Raw genomic sequence first — 20,994 nt, forward strand, 5'->3', positions numbered from 1 at the left:
GAACCTGTCTAATCTACATAGTTAAATGTCTCGCTAACCAACAGAGTAGAGAGACTGGCATTTGCTTATTGTCCCAAACCACCCTGACTCACAGAGTTGCAAAACTCCTCTAATTTTTATTCAATGCAAAAATAGTTAAAAAGAAAAATGGTAGCATTATCCCCATCCATGCTGGTAAGATGTTACAGATAGTCCTCAACTTACAACCATTCGTTTAGTGAATGTTTGAAGATACAATGGTACTGAAACAGTGGCTAATGACCGTTTTACACACTTATGACTGTTGTAGCATTCCCTGGGTCATGTGATAAAAGTTTATGATGTTATGATATCTTGGGATCATTACTCTTTCGCAACCTTCTGACAAGCCAAGTCAATGGGGAAGCCAGATTCACTTAACAATCATGTTGCTAATTTAAGAACTGCAGTGATTCACTTAACAACTCTGTGTGTCTGTGTGTGTGTCTGGTGTGTGCGCGCGTGCATGTATATTCTCAGAATCAGTCAACATTATATAGTTGCGTGGATCCAAAGCTGGTATTGAACTGGTGCAATGAGATGCCCTCAGAAGAATCTTGAACATGTGCACTTTTGGTTTACAAGTTTACTTCCTTTACTTGATATCCTGTGATTGAAAACTCTTATACTGCCTAGGAATTATGGGTTTTCATCTCCTATATACCTAGAGATTCTAGTATGGAAAAATGCTGCTTTATAGTTTTTTTTAAAATGATGGTGAAGTTTAATATCCAATGCGTTTTTGTTTTTTTTAGAAAAATTACACCATCATGAAATCAAGTGCTTTTATTCCAGCACTAATTCTGAACAAGTAACTGTTGTCTACTCACAGCCAAGATTAGCTCAGAATAGGTGTGGTGTCCATGGAGATTAGGCATATAGAAATTGCACTGTATGTATGGTGGCTGGAACTGCCCCTTTCAATAAAAGAGGTGCCTTGGGGCATATATTATATCCAACTATGCATGCAGCATGGGTTCCCAAATACCACCTGTAATGTGATCTCTTTAGGAGCTTAGCATGTTATTTCCAGACATTTAGGTTTGTAAATAATTATTTATGGCTTAGTGTAGTGAATGAACACATCCAGATGTGTGTGTTTTTTTAAAAATAAACTGATCAAAGAAAAAAATTGTGTAAATCTAATCTTGTTCTCTTCTGCGTGATTGCTAATACCTCAATTCAGTGTGAGATTTGAATCATCTTTATCTTGCTGGTTACAGCAGAGAAAGACTAGATGGTGAGATTGTATCTCCTAGCTTCACCCTTGAATTTCATAAGCCATACATATGCAAAAGCTGAAAATATATTGACTTCCATGAGGCTGGGAATTGCAATGGCACAGCATTCCAGGTAAATGGAGACCTACATGCTGCACTTTATGTCTTGGTAGCTAGAAGGTGAGGAGGAGGAGGAGTTTAGCATTAGAATATGACTTAAGGCATGGCTCCAATTTTCATCCATGCTTTTAATCCTCTGTGTGGATTTAGAAGGGGCTTATGTATCAACACTTTTAATGTAGCCAGCATGTTGGGAATATAAAGAATACATCAGAAAAAAAAGGATTTTAGAGTGCATGTCAGTTTGTGAGAGCTGTAAATGAATCCAGATTTTAAAAAATACTAATGACATTTTTGGCTTCAATATGTGAATTCACACTCCTATCTGACAAAAAAAAGGACTTTGTTTAAAATGCTGTCACCAAGTAGAAGTGCTGTGCAGAAGGACAGGAATATGTATCAGATGTCATGCTTTGCACTCTCATCACTAATTCACCAATCATATCCTTCTTGTATCAAATTGCAAGACTGCAGCTTCAGGCAGTAAATTGCATGTCTGCTGAATCAATAGATTGTGAAGGAACTGGATGGTTAGAATATCATCTTTCTCACCTGGAACAAAAAAGGGATCACTTTCCCAACTGCAGTAATATTGGAAAGGCAACGTGAAAGTATCATTGCTGAACAATTTTATTTGATAATATGGTGACACAGGAATGAGGAGGCACGAGAAGGTGAATTTTGGCGCCTATAGAAAAAGTGTAATCCAAGAAGAGATGGGTGGTAGCATAGATCTGAAGTTGGCAGGATGGGATGAAACTTGCAGAATTCAGACTCTGCAAGTGGAACCAAAGAGCCTAAAAGTGTATGTCTGAATAAGGGAAAGAGTAGCAAAACCATCAAGGAAAAAGTAAATGAAGCAGGTGTATCTCTCAATGATTTAATGTTCCTCTCAGGTCCATGTCTCTGTGTTTCCCTCCTGACAACTACTGTATTTCATTTGTGGCTTCATAAAATTTTGATGAGGTCAATCTCAGCTTAAGTCACTCATATAAGCAGTTCGAGTGAAAGCAGCACAGTTAAACTGCAGCAAAACTTGAATTGGGGCCAGTTCTAATTCATGTCTGGTGTCAACTGATCTTCAGGCAGACAAGCTAGTTACAAGAGGAAGCAGAGCAGATTGTTAGCAGAATGAAGAACTTATTTGCTTACTGTCTCTTTCTCCCTCCTCCCCCCACTCTCTCACTGGAAGCTTATTTTTAATGGAACCTTGGATCTGAATATATTTTTGCACAATCTGGTCAAGTAAAAGCTTGATTAAAGAGCATGAGTATCTCCTGAAGTACCTATCTTATGTGGTGAAATTAGCACATATAATTAACAGCTGCCCTTTCTTCTCTAGCATTCTTTCCCAACTTAACCACTGACCAGGTATTTTCATAATCCTTTGCCAGTGTACTTCTTGCATACTGTCTGGAAATAGGAGTTATAGTCTAACATTTCTGGAAGATGCCAAGTTGGGAATTCTGCACTGTAGATTATTCAGAAATCATAATCCATTCAATTCATTTTTCAGGCAGGACTCATAATAGGCAGTGACTTATGTTTTATGCTCCTCTGTCAACTGATTTAAAAATTAAAGAAAAAGCAAGCCATAGGAATTGGGGAGAGACACTGAAATTACAGTACCATCTTTTAGTCTACTGACCTCCAGATGCATTGGGATTACAGGCACTACTGAACAAGGACTTTGCACTAGTTTAAAATTTGCCCAGGCTTCTTTGATCAGATGATGCTCATTATTTTTATGAGATGAGTTAGCTTTCCTTACACTTTTTTGAAGTGCTATTGATGCAAATTCTCTCTCTCTCTCTCTCTCTCTCTCTGTGTGTGTGTGTGTGTGTGTGTGTGTTTTCAATGCTCACGGGAGCCTTCTCTTTCAAGGCAGATAACCATGTAGCTTAGTGCATTGCATGATGGCTGCTTCATTACAGAAGAGAAGAGTGAAACTCTTGACAATTTGTGTTGCTTGACTGCAAGAATCTGCAAACAATCAAAACAGCCTAACTTGGCTGCATTTTAAATAGCATCCCTGGATCCTGCCTGCTTATAGCTTATCTCCCATTTCCCTTCCTAGTTCCAATCACAAAAACAGCATGGAGTCATAGCCACAGACAACAGCCTAAATTGATGGTGCCATATGGATTTATGACTTGGCTATTGCATAATCTACCCATTGTTTATTGAATAAACCTTAATCTGATGAATTTGCACAACACACTAGTCAGATGCCATTCATATAACATGCTAAATTAAAACTAAACAGAATACATTATGGCTGCATGCTCTAGCCATAGCTAAGAAACCTGAAAGAAGAACATCTATAATTGTTGGTTTATGTTTTGGCAATTTCAGTCATCTGCCTGGCAGTAATATAAAGCAAGTCCTTATCTACAGTATGCTATCCTTTTGTATGACTCCCTCAAAGTCAGATTGTTCATGCATCATGACTGACAGATTGCTATATAGGAGAACCCAGCATTCTTAACACACAGGTAGTGTTATACTTTCTCATGCTAGCAGACCAACAAATGAATTCTGAATTATTTTTTTCTGACTCTTTTCCAACATATTCTGGCCATTGGACAAGAAGATAATGTTCTGGGCTCTTACGTTCTGGCCAGTTGGTGGAATTTTCAGAATATAAATTTCTTTGCAGCATATGAGTATTCAAATGTGTGGTAGACCATGGAATGCATACCCTACCCTGCCCAAGCCTGGTTTATTAGCTGGGTAGATGGAAGAAAGCAAGCAGTTCTTTCCCCTCCATATCATGCTTTTTTTTAACTGAAGCTTTGCAAGACTCCTTCAGAAGAAGAGGGGGAAATTTGACTAAATATAGCGCCTCTTTAAAAATGGCTCTAAATTTAACACAATACTTTTCACATGGATTTTTTTTCTTTTGGTTTTTCTGACATGTGAGCTTTCTTGCTGCTGCCTTTTATTTCTGTTCTCCTGGAGTGAGGGAAGGCACAGCTTATTTTTAAATCAGAATCTCTGATTTATATAGCCTACAATGACTTAAATCAGATTTTGAAGATGAAAGGTTCCTAAAACATGAAAATAAAAATCTATAGCTCTTGCCAAATGACATCAAAACTGGGGCTGATTTGTTTGACCTGTGCCCTTTCACTGGATTTTAGCTTAACCAGAATAATCTTTATAGGTATTAAAATTACTTTAAAATATATGTAAATACTTTAAAATATCTACATGAATCTAAGGTTGTATATACTGTATAGGTGTGTATATATTCATTTATACACACCTATGCAGCTCATATTCTGATGACTATAATTATAATATGCTCATCTTTTGCTTTAAAGTGAAACCAGATTTTAAGTGGAAATGCATTATTCATTTCATGTAGGTGTAATATTACAAAACCGTTGCATATTTTCCAGAATTAAGCATATACATTTCTCACAGCAAACTATTAAAAGATTCCTATGTATTATGGGTTATTGTGAACATTGCTTGGCTATCTTATGTTCCATTCTTCACAGTTCTTAATCACAGATCATGGTTTCCCAATAGTTTAAAAAATTGTCCATACTTGGAACACTTTTCATTTCCAGTTAGCACTAACTGGAATTTGAAACTAACACTTGCTATTAGTTTCAAATTCTGATCGGTGTTAACTAACAATGATAAGGCTTAAAACCAGCATGATACAGGAATAGCCATTGAAAGAGGGGTAGCGAGAGACAGGGATTGGATAGTAGCACTTACATACAGGTTATCTACTCATGACATCAATCAGAATAGAGCTGGAAAGGAACCTTGGAGGTCTTCTAGTCCAACCCCCTGCTCAAGCAGGAGACCCTATACCATGTGAACATGGTTAGAAGCTTACATTGGACAGTAACACTTCCTTGTGCATTTGAGGAAAGGCTACAGAAATTTAGGCCTTATAACTTAATTGATTTTTTAGGCATCTCAAAGATCTGTTTGTAGTTTGAAAATAATATATTGAATTTGGAAGATAGCAGGTCAAGGAAGAAGTAAGAAGTAGAAAAGGCCACTTTGGATGTATCTTGATTAAGGAAGAACAGCATATATTTTCTCTAGAAAATATACAGAGGCAACCTAGATGAAATTCCAAATGTGCTTCTATATGCCAGCTGTTAGAGGGAAGGTTTCCATGTCTGGATTATAGGCTTTCAATCTAGAATGTCTGGGTGATTGAGACTGGAAACAGATTAGTGGACTAAACCAGTAACCTTCAACCTGGCAGGTTCTAAATGTTAGATTACAGCTTCAATTACTTTTGGTAAACTGTCATGCTGACTAGGTTTGATCCAAGTTGGGCTCTAAAAATACCTAGCTATTGCTGTACTAAATGGACTTTTGAAGTGGCCCAGCAGGATTTTCCATTATTCTGGTATCTTGGTATGCTACATACCTGGCCTATCAAGATATATGGTACTATTATGATGGTTTTATGAAAGTAATTAGAAGGAATGTTCATGATTTTATAGATTGTGTTCTGGTTTATTTTAATGTGTTATATGTTTTATTAAACTTGTACATAACTTGGATATGCCCAACTAATGATGTAAACATCAATCAGAATGGATCAAACAAGCAAGTAATACAAGCAAACCTACACTTAGCCATATCTGTCCTATTTTTCAGATATTTCCAGCAGATGTTATTTATTTAATTATTTACATTTTTGTGCAAAGCATATATGACCTGGCTCATACATTAAACTGTTATAGTTTAACTATAATTTGCTGCATGAATACAGCTGGCAGGGTTCACACAACATAATAAGTCAGAACCAAACAGAAGGTATTATAATTCCATGCGGTGTATCCATCACTGTCTTTGTAAAGTATTTGATGTGTTTTACATGTTATTTATTTATTTATTTATAAGTCTTCCTTGTAAGGAACTAATCTACCCAGTATCAGAACAACTATATCAGAAGATTACACTAAATGATTTGGACCAGTTCAGGAGACACTTTGTATCTGGAGCTCTGGAATCTCTTTGTCACACTTTTCTCTCAACAAGAAGGAAATACCTTAATTTAATGACAGAGCATGGTGTTTGCTTACAGAAAATCCTGGGTTCACTTCCTGATATCTCTGGATTGATCTAGAAAAGATTTTTTCCTATAATTCTGGTGAATCAACATCAGTCAGATGCGACAATACAGACCTATGTGGACCAGTGAAAGGACCAAAGAACCCTTCTATAAATAAACCATTTTTAAAAGCTCAATTTGTGCATAAGCCATAATGACCTATTTCACACATAATACTTAAAATACATTGTGTGGGTTTGCATATAATAATTATAAATAAACAAACCACGTTATGGTTTAGTGTAATGTATAAACAGGGTGAAAATTACAGCTTCCTGTGAACTGGCATTGTGTTTATTTTTGCATAGGATTTTTTCTATCCTTGGAAAAATAGAGGCAAAGAGGCAAAGAAAACCTATTCATGGGATTGTATTTTGACCGTAGTCTGAGGAAAACCTCAAAATGATTTTTTTTTTAAAGGATGGGGGAGGCTGATATTTGTTATTGCATCAGATTTCCAGCTTCATTACTATAATGGATTATCATGTATTTGTTTTCTTAATATAGACAATGCTTTGATACTCCAAAGTATTCATTTAATATTTAAGTATTAATTAATTATTCCTATTGAATTAACTTATAATTCATGCCAAAAAACTGAACTATATGCAACACAAAACTATAGGAATGAGGTTTTGCTTTCAGTATACTTTGAATATGGAGCAATATTGGTAAGATCAATTAAAAAATGTTTCTGCTTTTTTGCAGCAGATGTCAGTTGTATCAGTAGACTGATATCTTTTCATGCCATTGGAAAACCTCTCTTCCATTTTTTGTAGTGTTAGAGTTCCTGGACATCTGTCCACAGGTGAGCAATGAGACTCAGGAGCTATAGTTGGGTAACCAGGCTTTAGCCCTGTTGGATTATTGGAAGATCAACAACCACAGACAAAGCAAAAGTATACTGTATTTGAAAAAGTACACTATTATGGCCTGCTATTATAAATTGGAATCAACCACGTGGGGATTCTTAAAATGAACGTTTGAACTGTGGAAAGGAATCGATCAAGATTCAAATATCACTGAATAAGTATTAGCAGATCAAAGGAGATTCATTACCAGAAATAAAATATTCAGAGATACAGAACTGGGATACAAAACACATTCAGAAAAAAATGTGAAAATGAAAGACCTCAAAACTGTAGTCTAGCAAAATAAACTCAAATAACAACAATTGTAAATGTAGAGAAAACTGCTAATTTGACCTCTAGAAATGATAATTTAGAAGAAGTAATAACAACAGGACCAGTCTAACACCCTGACAAGAAGAATTAAGAGAGAAAATTATGTCATATGCATAATTATCAGAAAGATAAAGACTGCCAGCATTGAATGTAGCCCCCCCCAAAAAAGACCTGGTACCTAGAATAAAAGAGGTGAATAAGGTGCTTGAAAAGATTAAAATAATATCTATTGAACAAACCAATCAGCTTGCCTACAATCAATAGTGGTAAAACCAAAACTAAAACCACATTCAATCCCAAAGTGGAGCATCAGACTAGAAACCAAAATTAGGAAATTAAGATCAGATGCGAGTAATTTAAAGAAAAAACAAAAATTGGAGAATGTAAGAACCAATACAGCCCTGATAAAAAAAATAGCACCAGAAAAATTAAAGCTTTGGAAATAATACAGCAATAAATAACAGCAATAGCTAGAAAAATTAGACACTATGAGGCACAAATCATCCGATTTAGGCAAAATTAGACTAGAGGTGATTCTACTAATGATAATAAAAATTCTGAAAATTAAAAATCAAACAAAAAGGAAGCCATCCCATTTTGGAAAGTTATATGGGAAACTTGAAATATTACAATAAAAGTGCTGGATGGATAAAATAATTTGAAGATCAATTAAATAAACATCAAATGGAAGAACTAATAACAGCAGAAATGATTAAAATTAAGTGAAAAGGATTTAAATCTGGGCTTCTTCTGGAAATGATTGATTGCATGGCTTTTGGCTCAAATATCTGATTAATTTACAGCCAATTATAGCTAAACAACTTCATGAACTACTGCATAAAGTTGAGATCAGCGATGCTTAATAATTGGCTAAATGTATCTGTCTCAAAAAGACCCAGAAAAATGGACAACACCAGGAAACTACAGGCTGATAACATGCTTGCTTACAATATTTTAATTACTCATAAACATCATAGTGGGCAAATCCAAGATTGTTTAGCAGAAAATAACATGCTTTCTATAAAACAGAAAAGAAATAAAAGGAAAAGTAGAGATGCAGAAGACCAATTTCTGATTGATAAAAAAGTTCTGAAGAATTTCAAAAGCTGAAAAAACAGTTTACATATGGTCTAGATTGATTATTAAAAAGATTTTTGATTCATTATCACATAGTTCAGTTACCAAATGTTTGGAAACAACTGGTAAAAAGAGTAAAAAGAGAATGTTTATATAAAAAACTAATGAAGGAGGCAAAATTGCTGGTTGGAAATAGAAAAAAAAATGGCATTAGAACAGGCATCTTCCAGGGTGACTCAATATCACCCTTATTATCTGTCACTGCTATGATCCCACTTTAAGTGATTTTGAAGAAAACAAAGCTTGTCTATCAAACAGCACAAAATGCTTCCAAAATCTCATATAGATAATCTGCTTTATATAGATAATCTGAAGCTTTATGGAAAATCAGAAATAAAAATCCAAACATTGACAAATACTGTAATAATTCTTGCCACAGATATAACAATGGAATTTGGCCTCCAGAAGTTTGCTTCAGTAGCCATAAATTAGGGTAAAATCACAAGTGGTAATGGAATTAAAATGCCAAATGCCACCTGTCAGAATGAAGCCTATGAGTATCTAGGTAAAATATAGCTAGATAACATCAGGCACGGACAAGTTAAAAAGTTGATCAGTATAGAACACATCCAAAGAGCTAGAAAATTGTTAAAGACAATTTTTGGTGGAAATGCCATTAAAGCCATCAATACCTGGACAACATCTGTGATATGATACATTGCTGGAATTATTAACCAGCAGAAGCTGAACTGAGTCCAGGAGAACTCCTAAGTTATGGACTGGGTCTGAATGGGTCAGTGCAACCCTGTCCAGAACTAAGGATAGCAAAAACTTGAATCCTGAGGTTCCATGCACCCAAAGCCAGGTCCAGTCGAAGTTTGTTGTCCAGGTCCCTACAGCCTCCAGGCATCACTAGAGGATAGAGACAGCATCACTTGGGTTGCCAGTGTAATATTATGCATTTTTTGAAAATGAATAGTACCAGTTTTGATTGGGATGACAGGCCCTACTTTTTATATTACCCTTTGTATTCCTAGTACTTACCCAGGTTTATCTGATAGTTCCTTAGGCTTAATCATTTTGCTAAAATTTCTTTCAACTTTCCAAGCCTTACATGCTGCTGTTACTACACTGTTACTGAAAATGGGATACCAGTTCACCTCCAGTAAACAGAGAAGGTATTCAGAAAAGGTGAACGACAAAATAAGTTTTAATATATAATAGTAATAACAACAACAACAACAACAACAACAGAGTTGGAAGGGACCTTGGAAGTCTTCTAGTCCAACCCCCTGCCCAGGCAGGAAACCTTTCACCATTTCAGACACATGGTTATCCAACATTTTCTTAAAAATTTCCAGTGTTGGAGCATTCACAACTTCTGCAGGCAAGTTGTTCCACTGATTAATTGTTCTAACTGTCAGGAAATTTCTCCTTAGTTCTAAGTTGCATCTCTCCTTGATTAGTTTCCACCCATTGCTTCTTGTTCTACCCTCAGGTGCTTTGGAGAATAGTTTGACTCCCTCTTCTTTGTGGCAACACCTGAGATATTGGAAAACTGCTATCATGTCTCCCCTAGTCCTTCTTTTCATTAAACTAGGCATACCGAGTTCTTGCAACGGTTCTTCATATGTTTTAGCCTCCAGTCCCCTAATCATCTTTGTTGCTCTTCTCTGCACTCTTTCTAGAGTCTCAACATCTTTTTTACATCGTGGCGACCAAAACTGAATGCAATATTCCAAGTGTGGCCTTACCAAGGCATCATAAAGTGGTATTAACACTTTTGTAAGGTATGGCACAACCGTTTTCTTAATAAAATGATTCTTGGGACACTTCTATACCTTACCCAGGGAGGCCATATTGAGCATATTGACCTACTGACCCCTAGAGTAGAATGCTATCACACTGAACATTGTAAGTGCTATTATTGTAGCTGCTATTCATTCAAAGTAATTTCAAAGTCGGCAACTTTTTCATTGTAATTTTATTTGATGTAGAACTACATCAGAGAGGATTTACATAGAACCATGAACTATGCAACAATTTCACACAATTCCATGCAGGGAACTACAAGATCAAGAAAAAAAAGAGGATGAGCAGTTCATGCTCAAAGGATATACATACATATATAATGAACAGAATTATCCTGGCTGCCTGTATTCACACAGTACACTAGGAGGGGAGTGTACATCCATTATAGCCAAAATGGAGAAAAGCGTATTTTGCCTGAGTACATATCGGTCCCTCTGTTTAGGTGCATAAAATTCCCCTATGAGTTTGGGAGATGCTTGGGAAGGGTAGCTGAGTGTGATAGCTTCTGCAACACAAGACTATTTTGTGCATATTGCTTTTGCTATCTGCACTTTTGTTGTGTTATATTCAAGTGATGAAAGTATATATTATAGAATTTTATCTCACATTTCCGAGCATAAACTGAAGTGGAACAGAAGAAATCCCACTCACTAGTTTAATGAGAATGTCAGAACAAGGGTAGAATTGCTTTGAGGGAAGGAGCACAGCTTGGTGGAGAGAACATGTGCTTTGTATGCAGAAAATTGTAGATCTCTGGCATCTCCAGAAACATCTTGGTAGGACTTCCCATATAAAATCCAGGACAACTTCTGCTAGTAAATATAGAAAATATTGGGCTAGATGGATCAGCAGTTTGACCAAGTATAAATTGCTTCTTGTGACCTGCATCTAACGGGTGAAGGGATAGATTCTTGGAAGCTGAGAATTCCTGGGAATGGCATTAATAGCACCTCCCTACAACACTGGTAGAACCTCCTGTGCACATTATACCTCTTTTACTGATACACAAATTTAGCAATTTCTTACTATCCAGCATTTGCTGATTTTGCTGAATGTACAAAATGTTCTACTGGAAAATATTCTTGTCGGATTGATACTGTAAGATGCAAATGCTCGTCCTGTGTTTCACTCATAGGTGCAGAGATCAGCTGAATGGACAGTCAACTTGCCATAGCAGTAATATAAATTATTTTATTTAGATTAGTAACCTTTAATTGAAAGGCATTTATCTGTAATTCAGATGGAGTAGAGGCTTAATTGTTTCTGTCAGAAATAGGATGCCACAGGTTAACAGGGCTATTCAATAATTCTAAAGGGTAAACTGCTTGCATTTTACACAAAAATTAGCACACCTAAGGGAGCTATCCATTAAAAAAAAAACCCAATATCTGGCAGAGTCCTACAGAGAGTGCCAAATGGGTTAATTGGCAGTTTTTGTGTTAGATGACCATTTATCAAGGTAAATCATCAGGAATTGGTTTTGGGTAGGCAATATTCCAGCACACACACCGGGTAGGGGACACGACAACATGTTTAGGGGGGAAGAGCTCATAGTAGATGACTAGAGATATACTGAAGGAGAAAATGAGCTGAAATAATGAGCAACATTATCTGCCCGACAAAATGAGGAACAGGAAGCAGGTGTGGTAGTAGATACAGGATTGGCATATTCTTTTGGAAGTGTGCCAAAAAGTTACACTTGAAACTGTCCATGTTTTGTGTTCTGTGAAATAGTCTTTTACAGTCCGTGGCCAACACACTGCAAAACTGTGCAGAGAATATTCGTACATAATACTCCTTTTTCCTCCTATGGCTCATTTTCTATAAAGGGCTAAATCTGCAGGTTGCCAGCAGTGTGAAACCAACCTGATGACATCCTCACTGGAAGAAACAATGCAGCCTTCTATTATGAATACAGGAGCCATAGGGGAGCCCCATATGAATTGGACAGTGGCTGTATGCACAAGGTATTTGCAGCATTCACAAATAAATGCGGCTTTGTCTCCCTATGTTTTCTGCCTGCGCTGGAGATGAAACTGGACTAATGAGTCATCACCTGAAATAACAATTTCACAGTTGGAATTCAGATCAATGGCTTTCGCGACAGCACAAAGGCAAATTCAGGATCCTGCTTGTAGTTTCTGAACTATCTTGGCTCTAGAGAGGAAACTGAAGACGCTGCTGTCCCCCTCCCATCTCATTTTACTTAATTTGTTTTTATTAACTGTGTGAGCAGCAGAAATTAAACAGGCACAATCTTCTCCAGCATATACATACATACAGGTTAATTTTTTCCATTTTATGTAAAAAATAAAGACTTAATAAACTACTTCAGAAAAAAAAAGGCTTAGCCCAGCTAGAACCTTTACTATTGCCCTCAACTCCTGTTTTGAGACAGGTGCTTTTATGTGGGAGTCAGTTTGAAATAAACTGCATTTACAATAAATTTGAAACTGTCACATAAGAAGCAAAGCAAGCGCCAAGCTTTTGCATACTAGCACTTATGAGTTCATGGATGACTCTTGGCTTATTCAATTAACCTTGGTGAAACAAAAAAAAAAAGCAAGGAGAAGCCTGGTTTATGAATTTGGTGTGTGCCTGCTTAGCAAGAAATTGGGAAATCAAATGCATCTAACCTAGACAGGAGGGATTATTCAAATCAAGCCAGCCAGATGCAAAGCTGGAGAACTACATTCCTTCCAATTTGCCAGAGCAAGGAGACTAGACAGCTTTATCTCCTGCCTATAGGATCTTCCAGCCTATATTCATTCCACTGTGCTATGTTTACAATTCTATATTAAACCATGGTTTAATCAACCCATTGTTGTTTGGTCTTACACATAAAGTGAAGTTTTTATTTAGTGTGGCTTCAAACAATTTATTAAACTATAAGCAAAGCAAACTATTTTATGGTTTACAGGGGAAGAAATGGGTAGCATGGACTAAATGTATTTCCTGCTATATTGGAAGATGTTATATGACTGTTTGCTTGGTCTTCTTTGGATAGCCTATATCAGGGGTGTCAAATTCAAGGCCCAGGGGCTGGATCCAGCCCATGGGGTGCTTAGATCTGGCCCGTGGGGCCACCCTGGAAACAGCAAAGGACTGGCTCGCGGTATCTCTGCCAGCAAATATGGAGCTCGGGAGGGCAGCCCTCCTGAGCTCCATTTTCACTGGCAGAGGTTTGCAGGAAGCCATCGCAGCCAAAAACGGAGCTCGGGAGTCCGTTTTTGCTGGCAGAGTGCTTGGGCTACCATCACCCCTGACACTAGTGATGTTGAGCTGGCCGTGCCCACCATGGCCACACCCATCCTGGCCCCCCAAAGTAAAACACAATTCTGATGTGGCCCTCAATGAAATTGAGTTTGACATCCCTGACCTATATGAACAATCCAAAGCTGTACTTACAAAAATGATCTTTTTATTATTATTACAGGATTACGAAGCTGTGTTTTGTTTAGCTATGGATTACTATATAGTAGGGGACACAGAATGCACAAAGCCACAACATTATGGTTAAGTATATAAGAGGTTTTAAGCTTAGTTTTAAATTAAAGTTGAATCTGTTTGCCAGAACTTTAGCCAAGAAATGGATGGTGAGTGAGTGGATTCTGTAGATACTTTTGTTTCTAAAATGATTTTGCATATAGTAACTCATACTATTACCTGATTAATAAGGGGAAAGTAGTGTCCATTAAAACAGTATTTTTATTAAACATTTATAAAGGGATTTATACATTATATTTTATCTATTTTATGCATCTTTAAAATGGCAGGCAGCATTTTAAGGAGACATAGAAGCATACTGAATTTTGCTAAACCTATTGAAAATAAATGTTTCAATCTCGGCACAAACCTATTTGGTACGGACAGATTTTTCTCATTGTATCCAAAATCTGCTAAAGCATGTTAAAAGTTGAGAAATGCTGAAATTTGTAGTTCATTAACATCTGGTGGGTTGTAGTTCCATTTTTCTGTTCACCCATAGCTTTTTTTATTGAATAAACCACATCTGCTTATTGCACTAAGCTGTAAACCATGATATGCAGCCCACAATGGCTTCATATAATATATTGTTAAATTCAAATTACATTGTGACTTACAGCTGTGCATGAATCCAATTGTTGTGGCTTCTTAGGAACTGTCATTGAATCTAAAGATAGTTTGAAATTCAAACTTGTGGCTTACTTTCAACAAAATATATTGGGAAGGGGCTTTAGTTTGTTTACATTATTATTGAAAAACATGATAACTAGCTACCATACTAGTGCATTGTATATGGAGGCAAAATGCACAGATTAATCACTACTATTAAGAATTGCTCTTGAGTCTTACAGAGCTAATACAAAATGTTACTAAGTCTTGCACTGTTTACTATAAGTGAACCTACCTAGAGAATTGATCATATAATGTTTGACCATGGGTTTAAGGTTAATTAAAGAAGTATATTAAACAAATTCAAAAATAAGATTAATTGAAATTGGTAACAGAAATCATCTATCTCTATTTACCATTTTCATTTAAATTTTGGCAGGAGAAACGGATAATCAATTTTACACAAACAATCAGTTTTTTTAATAGGGCTTTCCTTTTCTCCCTCTTCTCTGGACAACTATGCTTCCCCAAATCTTGTCTGGAAGGTCATCCAAGAAGATGCAAGAGAGAAGGAATCTGTTTGGCTAGCACAATTTGTTCCTCAAATGAATGGATATAATTGGATGTACCCCTTACTTTGATTAAACCACAGTAAGTCCATTAAATATAGTGTCATATAAGCAACATAGTCTTTATGGTAGCCACCTGGTTGTGCTCTAGGACTTAATACATCAATCTTTGAGCTGGCAGAAAAATACTCTAGCATGATAGATGTTGTTCTGACAGCCAAGCCTACACTTCCTTATTAATGAGGCTGGTGTAGTGCTTACTTTAGAGAGCTAATGTGAGAGTAGTTAACAAAAGGGATTGGTGGATTCTCCTGGCTTTGTTTCTTTTTTCCACCAAATATCCACTGATGTGAAAAAGATCAACAATTGCTTTCTTAATAGGTGGGGAGGTGGGGTTGGTGACTGCACCCAAGGGCTTAGTTACCTGGTATGTTGTTTAACTACTGTAATAGACTACTGACATGAAGATGCGATGAGCTGGGACCTGCCACCAGCAATATTTCAAAAGAGGACTTAACTTGTGTCCCCCAAAAGTGGAAGTGCATGAATAAAGCAGGGCAGAGGTCTCCCGATTGGACCTTTTTCTAAGGAGGACTTGATTGATATTCAGAAAAACCTTTACTGACAGACCGTAGACCTTAAGGGGAGGTTGTGAAAAGCACCTAGATCTTTTTTTCTCTTCACTCTCCCAGTGAGATGGCACCTCGATTGAAAAGCACAGATCGAGGATATGGAGTAATGAGTGAGCTCCCTTTTCTACTAATGATGCAAGGGAATTGCTGGTAGCAAATAGCCAAACCAGCAACACCCTGTGGAGTATTCAAAATGGTGCCCCCCCCCCAATGTTAAAACAACAAAAACAACCTTACAAAATCCCTTGTTGGCAGAATCACTGGAAAATCTGCAATGCAGTAACTGGTAATAGAATCAGCAACACAGTTGGCAGAACCTGGCTCTCTTTTCTGGTCTAACTCAAACTTCCCTGCAGCACATTCCCTGCAGCACAGGGCTAGTATTTTTTCATAAGAGTGTTAAATTCATATACAGAATTCATTATATACATAGGGCCGTGGTGTGGCTCAGGCTGTAAGAAGCCTGTTATTAAACACAGCTGCCTGCAATTACTGCAGGTTCTAGTCCCACCAGGCCCAAGATTGACTCAGCCTTCCATCCTTTATAAGGTAGGTAAAATGAGGATCCAGATTGTTGGGAAGGCAATAAGTTGACTTTGTTGACTTTGTATATAAATATACAAATAGAATGAGACTATTGCCTTACACAATGTAAGCCGCCCTGAGTCTTCGGAGAAGGGTGGGATATAAATGTAAAAAAAAAAAAAAAGTTCCCAGAACTGGAGTGGAGGCAACATCTGTAGAGCAATCTAAAGTAGCAGTTCTTAGCCCTGGCTGCATGATCAACCACAACACAGGTAAGTGTGTTAGATGTCCACATGCATCTGAAGAAGGAAAACACTTCCATGCTGGAACAACTATAAATAATTGCCTTAGTATGGGCTAAGGATGTGACGAAAAAAACATCACAAAGTCATGACATTCAAGAATATTTACCATGGAATGGGCTTGCCTTGATTAGGGGGAAATGAGTGCTTAATATGCTTACTTTTCATTCTTAAATCTCACCATTTAAGGTATATTTACAACTCAGGTTTATTTGCTTAAGCCATCTTATTTTCCCATAATAAAAATGCTGATTACTGAATTAGTATATGGTCTATCATAATTCTAACTCTCTTCATAAAACAAAGGTTTTCGGAATTCCCTCAGATGGGAATCACTGGTAAACCAGTTTATATTTGTGGAAATCTGCTTCACTTTGTTCAATATTATGCTTTCATCTATAGTAAAATCACAAGAATTGACTGTAATTCTTTGAAATGTCTAATATCTAAAATCCATATCCTTTTTGCTTTCTCATTATACATAACTAACATCTGGCTACAACCAAATCTCAAGGGGACACAAAATTCCTGCTGTGCTATTTTTTTTACTTGGCAAAGCTTTAGTCTGCAACTTCTGGCAGAGATAGCTTCTGAAGAAATTCTCCTTATTTGTTTTCTACTGTACATTCATTAAAATGAACCAAAACCAAACAGCAAATCAACTGCAGAAGAAAAGTATATTTAAGAAAAGAGTACGAGTTGTACTTGCGTCATGGATATTTTGATCATATTGGTTAAGAACCAAAATTGAAAACAAGCAAAACATAAAAAGAGATGAAGATATTTGGAAGCAAAGTTGCTTACAAACAGGTAAGCAGAGCAGAAAGGAAGTGGAGTATGGAAAAAAGAACAGAAGAAGGCAGAATTATGAATATTAGTCAATGAGGTATTTTCTGATCCAGTAATAATAAATAGTAAATACTCTATAGAATTGTGCCTCTCTAAGGTGGATCCAATAGATGAAACTCCATAAGTGAAACTCAAAAATTCCTGAGACTAAATTTCCAAATGTAAAAGCAAATCTTATCCATTATTTCTTCTACATTGTACTTCTTTCACAACCTTTGTAGTGCTGTCAGACATCTGAATGGATCCCAGTTGCAACCTTCCCAAAACCATAGGTATTGTAACTGCAATACAGGATGTCTATGAAAAATACAGTTATACTGTCATAGAAGCCAAAGTCTCCACCAGATTTCCTAGTTCAGACAAGCTCTAAATAAAATCAAATGACTTCATTTAGAAAAACCTCCATTAACAGAAAACATACTGTATGTCCTCCTTATTTAAGCGGTTAAGTAAATAAATGGATTTGTGCCATTTACTCTTTACAGACGTCTAACTCAGAGATGACATTCCTTTGTCCTGGATTAATGTAAAAGAAACTTTCATGCAACAATGAGAATCGGTGAGTATAATTTTCTTCATCTGAATTTAAAAGTATTTAAAGGAATCAGAGAATTTAAGCTAGAATTACCAATTCAAAATCCTGAAAAGCTATCACTTGTAGAAGAAGCTTACATTAACTGTGGCTCTTCGATTAATATTTTCCTTCCTTTGATTAATATTTTCCCTTTGTGTGTCCATTTGTTACCAATTTATTTTTTTTGAAGAATGGTACTGTTGCAAGTGAATCAAACCTTTCTCTATTTTCATGTTTTAGTTTCTCTTGGAAAAGAAATCTGGTGATCACATAGATTGGAAATTGTGATCTAAATAGTTTTTCATAACCTGGCACTTTTTTGTTATATAGAAAACATCATGTACATTGGAATCTAAAAAGAATAAAGAGGGACATGACGTTGGCCGTCAGATTATACTATCATCTTTTTGAACAATGTTAAAGAAGAACTAGAGAATATGAGGTATTTATTTCCTAACTAAAATATGCCACTTTAGTCTTTTGCATCTATGAACTATATGCACTGCCCTCTAATATGTGTTTATACAAAATTAAATCCTATTGAGGTCAGTGGGACTTAAACCAAAAAATGTGTATAAGATTGCTGGTTGGGTAGTTTTCTGTTGCAAAAGCCAATGTATGGGATGAAAATTAACTAATTAATTTGACTTCTGAGTTTTCTTACATTTTATTATAATATCAGTGGCATATAAATGCCTACCCTAGAATTTAATGCATACAGTCCTGCATTAAATCCTGATCAGGCTTTTGTAGACATCTAGTATTTTCAGTTACTTAAATCAACCTCATAATGAGATAAAATTTAAAAGGAACCCTATCTTAACTGAAACTTCCATAGAAAAGCTTTAAAATATGTGTATAAAATATTTCTGAAGTTGTAGTAACCCTATAGTGTATGTGAAAAGAAAATTTAAAAACATTAACTGGACAATGGAATTTGTATCAAACCTGAAGGTATCCCTAAATTCGTGGAGGTTATCAACATACTCATACATTTAATACAACCTGAGTTTTCCTTTTCCTTCCAAAGGATGTTCTCACTTTTAATCTTTTCCTCTAGTCAATCTGGCTTCTTTGTGGCAAATTTTTTGTGTATTCCTGTGCCTCTGAAAGGGAACAGCCAACCAATTTCCATTTTATTTTAAAACTAAAACTTATGCCTGGAACTAGCAAGGAGCCTTCTTGTTTTAGCTTTGGAGAAAAATAACATTTCTCTTCCTTTCCCTTTTCATCTCCCCCTGTGTTTTCTAAACTTTGAAAAATAAATAGCATGTCTTATCAAGTTTGGTGACCCAAACAGTAGTAAAACAAAATAACACTTATCTTCTGACAGAATTTCTTAAAAATAAATAAGCTAAGTTTGGTTCCTTGCCAAATTTGATGCTTCAACAGTTATTTTTTTTGGAGGGAGGGTTTCTAAAGAATTTAAATAAGATGAAAATTCTCCTTCATTCCGTCTGGAAGGCAATGTCAGACATGCTGTTTCCATGTCTGCTTGTTTGCTTTCTGATAGGACTGTATAATTCAAGGCTGCCCAGAACAACTCTCTTTAGAAGAGTCTCAGATTTTACCACAGGCCAAACAGAGCAGTGAGAGCTTCCTCTTCTTGGGCTGTGGTATTATGGAGGGCAAAAATCCTTCTGAATCTTCAGTGTCAATGCTATCCCAGCCAATAATATTTAGAGAAAGTGGCTATGTGTACATGGATATATGAACCCACACAGCTATTTCAGTTTGACTGCCGAATGTCAACCCTGTTATTTTCTACTAAGAGTTCATAATGCTGCCTCCAGACTGATGATTCCAAAGCAGATCCAGAAGCCAGAAATCTGGAGGGATTAAGATTTTTTTCCCCTGCAGACCTTCTCTGGGTGGTTGCCACTGGAATGGAGAACTGCTGCTTCTGAAGGTTGTTCTTTGCTTGGTTGAAAATTAGTCTCGAGTTCGGTTTCTTCTCCTCAGGAAGAAAAAGCTGCTCTTTTGGGGAGGTCCTAACAACATTGGCACTTGGCTTTTGTGGGTTATTTTAATCTGGAAGCAAAAGGATAGAAGCCAAAGTCACAAAATCACAGAAATAAAAAGAGCTTTGAAGATAATTTGGAATAGGAAAATCCTGTATTTCATACAAAATTACAATGCAGGAAGCAACAATAACTCTGATAGATGCTTGTCCATCTTATCTCAAACATCTCTAGCAAAGGAAAGTCTACTATGTTCTAAGGCAGCCTATTCCACTTCACACATTTATTTTTAGATTCTCCTCCTGTTTAGCTGAAATCTGCATCCCTTTAATTTTGACTCATTGCGTTGTCTTGCAATCTGGAAAACTTCTTCACCCGTTTCTCAGTTCTTCAACTGTTTAAAAATGGCATCAAATTTCTCCTTATATTTTCTTCAGGATCCAACTGTTTCAACTATTTCTCATAATGATTAGGTGATTGCTCTTTCTAGACAGAAACTATTTCAAGGGACTATGGAAAGGTCAAGAATTTTCTATTAACTGAGATAAGCATTAACATTTCCCCATTGTCAATGTCTATTTATGCTAGCTTATTGCTGCTACAAGGACAGCCTCCAACAGAGGACAAGCTGTTTGGAAGAGCTAAATGAAAATAATTATTTCACACATGTCATTTATTTGCAGAGGGAGGAAGTGGTATCTGCTGAATCTACTGCTCTACTATTTAGAGCATGTAGCCTTGCTTTTATATGATACCATTTTGCTGCAGAGTCCCCCAATCTGATGACCCCAGAATATTGCAATAGGACTTTTATAATCTCGATTCAGATGGCAATGTAATATTTCCCTAGAGTACATTATTATTATTATTATTATTTATTTGATTTTTATACATGAAGCAACTGTTTTGCAGCTAGAGGGAATATCCATCTTTTCCTACAGTCACCTAAACATGGCATAAA

At 36.4% G+C, this 20,994-nt stretch overlaps 1 protein-coding gene across 1 annotated transcript in view; it reads right to left on the minus strand.

Moving 5' to 3' along the window:
* Positions 1 to 12,352: 12,352 nt before the first annotated feature.
* DGKG (diacylglycerol kinase gamma) overlaps positions 12,353 to 20,994 on the minus strand; it is a 123,064-nt gene continuing 114,422 nt past the window's right edge. The window contains exon 28 of the mRNA XM_058188793.1: positions 12,353 to 20,103. Coding sequence (XP_058044776.1) covers positions 20,005 to 20,103 — 99 coding nt within the window. The 3' untranslated portion in view covers positions 12,353 to 20,004. The remainder of the gene's footprint in view (positions 20,104 to 20,994) is intronic.

This window comes from Ahaetulla prasina, chromosome 6, assembly GCF_028640845.1.
Source record: "Ahaetulla prasina isolate Xishuangbanna chromosome 6, ASM2864084v1, whole genome shotgun sequence".
NCBI classification, from domain to species: Eukaryota; Metazoa; Chordata; class Lepidosauria; order Squamata; family Colubridae; genus Ahaetulla; species Ahaetulla prasina.